The 7,507-nt window shown below is 28.7% G+C and overlaps 1 protein-coding gene across 1 annotated transcript; it reads right to left on the bottom strand.

The window, feature by feature from the left end:
- Positions 1-208: 208 nt before the first annotated feature.
- Positions 209-5,058, bottom strand: LOC108692723 (CDK5 regulatory subunit-associated protein 3-like; the record flags this gene model as incomplete). Its single annotated transcript, XM_018201115.1, has 5 exons — positions 5,001-5,058; positions 3,694-3,896; positions 896-1,070; positions 561-799; positions 209-482 (listed from the first exon to the last, which is right to left on the bottom strand). Coding segments are annotated over exons 2-5 (694 nt in total), but the record flags the coding sequence as incomplete, so codon positions are not given.
- Positions 5,059-7,507: the final 2,449 nt, after the last annotated feature.

The raw sequence follows: 7,507 nt of genomic DNA, 5'->3' as shown, positions 1-7,507 counted from the left end.
TCGAAAATAAGAGCCACTTATACATATATTGGGTTATCCGGAAAGTTCGTGCCGATTAACCTATATTAATAAATGTATACTAAAATTTAAATTTTCTGCGTTTCAATTTTTCTTCAACATCGGCACGAACTTTCCGGACAATCCAATATCATACGTACTTCTTATTTGAGTATAATAATAAATTCTTGAAATTATTATGCACACATACCAATAACATATTTAATCATCGATACACAATCACTATCATATTGCTGGTCAAAAGTGAATTCAACAAATGCATTATAAAACTCTACAACCTTGTCCAAGCACTTTGTTTTCTCCGCTATTTTTTGATAAATTTCTGGCAATTCTTTCACCTTATCTAATAACTCTCGTCTAACCGTATTATAACCAGTTACACCTAATTGTTTGCACATCATGTTGTATTCCATATGTGCAATATTTTCCGATTTTTTATATTCTGATTCTTTCTTTTCCAATTCCTGACAATACAGTTTTATATACATTTATTATATGCTAATAAGTAAAGATAACATTACACAATATATAAATCAATTTACAGCTAACAATTGTTCTAACTTCTGTATCTGCTTTTTAATACTCGGAACCTCATAATTAACATTTCTCATAAGCATTTGCGCGACTTCGGCAAGGTATATGTTTTCTTTTTCGTACAATCTCAAAATCTCCTGCCAATCTTTCATCCTTTGTGAGCCATAATGCCCGAATAAATTTTTTGTATCGGCTTCCGTTTCCTTCAAAATTTTCACAATTTTTACACAGGAAAAATAATTTATATCTAAAAAAGACAAAATAAAAAAAACATAATAATCAGAAGTCTGCAACTATATATTTGTAAAATCATGAGATGGAGTTATAATGATTCATAGCTTACAGACACCGGACAATAATGAGGCAATGCCATCATGAGCAGGCATATTTTGTATCGCATTATTAATTTTCTGTCTAATGGGCAAAATATTCATGTGCCAATTCTTCTTGCAGTGCCTCCGATTAATCAGCCAATCCAATAACTTTCGAGCATTAATGTCGATTGGGATATTTTGTTCCTAAATAATTATCGAAATAATTATTTGTATGAAAATTTGATTAAATAAAATTCAATAATAAAAAAAGAAAACAATATCAAACGTTAAAAATAATATAAAAATATACATATCGATGAAATCCAAAAAAAAATGTTTATTCTCAATTGTATCATAAAATTGAGGATAATTCTTTATAAAAATTTACACAAAGCTTATACAAGCTCAGATGACCATTTTAATATATGTTGTCAAAGTCATGATCCAGAATAACTTTGTTTTAACAATTAAGTAGTGATCTCTTATTATTTAATTTTTGAAAAATTTACAGTTAAAGTGTGTAATTTCAGTAAAGGATTTTAATGGAGAACGAACTCAGACGACTCCAAGCTTTTGACATATGTTGTCCAAATGATCTCGAGCAACTTTGCTTTAACAATTAAGTAACAGTTTGTCATAGGTTCTGAGATATTTAATTAATTTTCGATTTATGTGAAAGTTGTAGACCAATGTAAAATCCCTATTGAAAAAAAATCATGTTATAAAGTTTACAATGACACGTTATGTAATTAAAAACAAGTAAATTAACAAATTGTTTCAAATCGTACGTGATTTTTTTTTTAATTACATAATTTGAAAAATCACATAATATATTTTTTCTTCTATTTCTATCATTCAATTTTTTTTAAATTCGATAACTATGAAATCACATAATAGATGAAATTATTTTTAATATTGTGATTTTTCAAATTGTAATTTTAAAAAAATAACGTATTGATTTGGAACAATCTGTGATTTACTTATCTTAATTACATGATTTCTCATTATATAATTTTGTGACATTTTTTTCAATAGAAGCATGTAGAGTGTAGTTACATACCCATGCATTAAATTTTATAAATTAAACATTTGCATTATTAAATGAATGAATCTACAATATATTAAAAATGAAAGAAACCAAAAAGATTAATTAGATCCTTATGTAAGGTATGAAATAGATAGGTATAAATGTTCAATCACAATCTATCCTCTGCTATAGTTTAAATTATATTATAGAATAAGAAAATTTATGTTTTTTAAGAGATTCTAATCTAAGTTCTGTCTAATCTTTTTAATATCTATTATTTCTTAATATCTATTATTTTTAGTATATTGCAGACTCATTTATTTAGTAAGACAAAGATTTAAAGTGATTTTTTTCTTTAGTAAAATGCCGAAAATTGAAGATGCTTCATAAGGGCCCAAAATTACAAATATCTGTATAATTTGGATAATATTAAAACTACATGTATATTTTCAATAATGAAATAGGATAGAAACACACAATAGTAAATCAAGCTTCGAACAAAAATAAAATTACTTTTCGAAATTAAATTTATAATGCAAATTTATGCACGTACATATCTTTCCAGAATGGCCGTTGACCTATTATTTTTTTGTGGCCATTAAAATCGTAATTCTTTAACTATTGTGATCTCGTTTTTGAAAAAAGTCTATGGTAAAATTTGTGTGCAAAGAAGCATCTGCGAATCTTATGTCACTAAATATGTGAAAAGTTACATTTTCAACATTTTTTTTATTTCATCGTTAAACTACAGTAGAAATTTGCACATGTCAATTACTTACTTCAACCTAATTATATAAAAAAATTAGACATTTCTATGGTAACTCGATTTATTAAAGAACCTTAATAATCTCAATATATAAAATATTGTCCGGAAAGTTCATGCCGATTAACCTATATAATTTAATAAATGTATACTAAAATTTAAATCTTCTGCGTTTCAATTTTCCTTCACACGAACTTTCCGACAATATATGTCAAGATCAAAATCAAAGTCAGATAATTATACAGTTTACTACTGAGCAAAAATCAATAAAATTCAGCTTATTTGCATCTTTTTAAAAAACGAAAGAATCTGACAGAAATAAGCGTGGCTCTGCCCCGCGAACCGAGATATTAAGCACTAAAGTTGATGAATATTTAAAGTTAGGAAATCTGTCATAGAGGCGAATTCTATACTCTTAACTAGGTCTATAATTGTATTGTTGCACATGGATTTCGATTTTTATGAAAACTCAAAACCTATGTGCAACAATACAATTATAAAAGTCGTGCGTCCCTTAAGCAGGGAAATGGAAGTCGCATGGAAAGTCGAAACCCATGTACAATCATATTATATAATACAATGCATGCTTGCATCGTATTTGCAGTATTTTGTGGCAGTGACAGATTTCCTAACCCTATAATCAACCTTAATATCTTGGTTCATGGGGCAAAGCGACTCTTTTTTTTACCAGATTCTTTCATTTCATGCAAAAAAAAAGCGTCAAATAAGTCTAACTATTGATTTTTAAGGTGTTTAATGGTAAACTGTATAATTATCCAAATTTATTCTATAAAATTTACCAAAATTACATTTTAACTCAAAATATCAGCACAATTATAAGAGATAACCACATAATTGTTAAGGCAAAGTTACTCAGGATCATTAATAACATATGTCAAGGACATATCTTCCAAGCTGTGTAAATTTTTGTAAAGAATTATTATAAATCGAGTACATACATATGTACGTATACTTTTATGTCTATATTCAAAATTGATATCGTTATTGTGAAAATAATTGCATGTTTGATCACTTACCTGCATATTGTAAAATTCAAGCGAATCTCAACAAGAAATCGTGCTAATGTATTTCGGCGTGGAATCAAAATTTAAGTCAATAGAGGTAAAAGGAACGTTCAACAATGTAAATCTGAGATGCGAGCTAGCAGATGACGAGCTTGATCACGTGATCTTCGAGCAATCCGGTGCCAAGAATTAATTCCGAACGATACAGAGCTGTCCTTTAAGATTAGATTATAAAATGAAATTGTTTAATTTTATGAAATAAATAGAAATACTCTATTAATTGAAAATATCTTTCGCTTTACTAAAAACTGATAATAATCTTATATACTAAAAATTAATATACTAAATAAATTATATATTAAAAATTATACTAAAAATAGATCATATACACATGAATGTAGCAGACGCTACATTCATACGCAAGGTGTGTTTTCTTAAAAGAAAATATTACATTGAAAATAAATTTCAGCAATTTAAAATTATAAGTCATTTGATTTATATTTGTTCTTTAATATATTATAGAATCTTTAATATTAATTCAGTTTGATTTTATTTCATTCTATATGTGCAACATAAGTTTTGATCTAAAAATTAACTAAATTCTTTGTTTTCAAATACGTAATTTCAAATTCATAAAGAGGAAAAGAAAACTTACTTTCCTCGTTAAATATTGTATATAATGTACTCCATCAATTTCTATTTGATAGCATTTGAGCATTTGTTTTAGCGTTTGTATACTCAGACATTATAACAGTTCAAATATACTATTTATAAAATATAAATATTAAAAGAAATGAATGTATGTGTTAACAAATCAGTTGGATGTATTATCATAAATATACATCTATATCATAAATATACATCTTGTATACATAAATATACAAATATCATAAATATACATAAATTATACATATAAATTTAATTTAAACGCAAAAATCTGTATTAGCTCTGTAAGTCTTTGAATCCGGAATGGATCAAACAACTCGATTGACTCTAGAAATGTTAATCTCGAATGCAGATGAGACGACATGTAGCAGAAAGATGTGAGTTGCCGAACGATTTTCAAGATAAAAGAGCAAACGAATGCCTCCGATTTGCAATGCCAAAGGCATTTACTATTATAATGTCTGAGTCTACAAACGCTAAAACAAATGTTATCAAATAGAAATTGATGAAGTACATTATATACAATATTTAATAAAGGCATTTAAATGTATAATTGAGAAAATATATCCATCTCCATCTCAAATTTTGATAAAAATATACTCATTCGATGCGTTTTCGCGTAAAAATACGATTTCACAAGAAAAAAAATGTACTCCGAGAATCGAGATAATAATGAGCAGTATTCACAGTCCATTCTTATTTCAAGCAGAGAGAAAAACCTGAGAGAACATGACGGCTCAAAACCTGTAACCGCAAAATGCTGTTAAAGTCACTAGATCTATAAAGTACTGCAAACTTGCATCCATTTTCACACGAAATGCAGTCATTTCGAATTTATGCATTTGTATTACGTGCTTTATTTGGGAAAATGAAACTGTCAAGTATGTAAATTAATGTTTTTTTAATTGTAATTAGTTTATTTATGAACAAAAGAATATGTACGAATGTCAATCAATTTATGTGTTCTTTAGTTTAATACGGATTTATTTATCGTAGAAATTTTGTGCATAAAAGTGCACAAAGGATACGTGTAAATATAGTTCAGAACTGTTGAGGAATACAAAAATACACATCACACGTGTGATCGCATGAGCTTGAGCATTTTTAAAAGATTATTCGGCCGAGGCAAACGTGGTCCTTGGTCCGGATTATTTTTTAAAAGTGGCTGACTACAATCGTGGATCTACAATCAGCGATTTTGCTTAACTTTTGTCATATTTCACAAATATCAGCCCTTTCTAATAATTCAATTCTTCCTATTAATTCGGCTCATTCTTCTTCGTTCATCTTTTGGCATGCCAAATAATCTGTAATCTTTTACAGTACTATTTTTGCACTTAGATACACAACAACTTGGTATTATTAACTTTAACAACACGATACTGATGATAGACTGGAAAAGAAATCTTGAAGAGATTTTTATTGTGTTAATATCAATACAATGATGATGAATTTACGCCTTCAATCTCGAGATTGATGCTTGAAAATGTTTCGAAAATGTACGATTAAGTTAGGTTAACTGCATCCAATTGACTCAATGTGTACTTCAAATCGTGTACTATGTGCACTTCGACCATTTTTATGCGACATTTCTGAAATCAATTGCGGTACTTTATAATTTAGTGACTTTAAATGCTGCTGCGCACTGTTGCCCTCTAAGAAAGTGGATGTAAATCTTGTTATATAGCAAGATCCAATTTTCTAAGAGTACACACATTCACTTTTCAAGATTGCAGATAACAAAATCAATACTTCGTATCCGGACCAAACCGAAATCGAAACCGAAAACCGTTTTGAAACTCTTTTTTTCAGTGAACTGAAATCGAAATTATAATATACCCAAATTTAGTAAAATTTACAATACTAAAATCATAACCGAATTGGTAAAATTTTACCTTTTTCTTTCGGTTCTTTTTTTGATTCTCAATTTTTTATTTTTATTCTTGTTCTTAATTTTTATTTTGCTCGCTCCTTTTTAGTAAACGCAGTTATATAACTGTTATATTGCTGTAATAAAATGGAATGTAACATATTGATTACATGTAACATACATGTTAATTGTAATTTCCCACTGATTGCAAATTACAGTTATATACAATAAACGTATAATAACAATGTAATAAACGTTATATAACTGTTGCATTAATTACAGAAAAGATACAGAATAGTTACATAAAATGCTGAAATGTTATGTGCTATAATATAAATAATTCCAATGTTATATAATGAGTTATATTATAGTTATGTAATCTTATTTACATATACTTATTAGAACAATCACATAAAATGACATATGAGCTATATATAAGCATTGCATAAGACCGCTGGGCTAGCACCTTATAATATATAAATTAATATGATATCTTTATGCTAAATGATCCAATGGCCTTAAGCTATACTTATGCAAACTTACGTCGTTTTATGTATAATAACACTTATGGAATTTTTGCAATAAGTTATCACCATCGCGTGTGCCAAACTCATAAGCGGGGAGCACAGATATATAATTTCTTGCATAACGCATAAAGCCTCATCTACAAAGCTTCATCTACAAATATTCACACAAGCTGTGTCGTATGTTGTATGAAATGTCACAGGCATGTTGTATGATCTCAGCCAATCACAGCACAGCAAGTTGACGTTTAGAATTTATTGACGAATTGCGTGCAAACAATCGTTGTGACTATTGTTGACGCTCATTTAGCGACACTCTTGCGATATGCGACAAATTTTCCTGCGATGCTATTACTCGCGACATGCGACACAACCTGTGCGATTATATTGCAGACGAGGCTTAAACATGTAATGCATAAGAAAATGTCGAAGTCCTCCGTGTCTTTCCTTTCCATTAAATAAAGAATTCTAGTTGGTTCAATTTCTTATGCCTCATATGTTATGCGTTATGCAAGAGTCTATGCTCTCCGCTATATAACTAATAATAATGAAAGAGAAATAACCTATCCAACAAATGAGTGGAAAATGTGCGCAAGATTGAGAGACAGAAGCTGTATATTTCTGTCTTTCTTAGTAACTTTTCTTCTTTCTGCGCATGTGCCAAAAGAAAATAGAAGAGGACAGAAATACATCTTCTGTCTCTCAGTCTTACTCACAGCTCGACATCCATATTCCCCTTCAATTACTATAAATTCTATGGCCAAAC

The sequence above is a fragment of the Atta colombica genome, unplaced genomic scaffold (genome assembly GCF_001594045.1).
Source record: "Atta colombica isolate Treedump-2 unplaced genomic scaffold, Acol1.0 scaffold81, whole genome shotgun sequence".
NCBI lineage: Eukaryota > Metazoa > Arthropoda > Insecta > Hymenoptera > Formicidae > Atta > Atta colombica.
The sequence above is the reverse complement of the archived record's forward strand: the minus strand, read 5'-3'. Positions and strand labels throughout refer to the sequence as shown.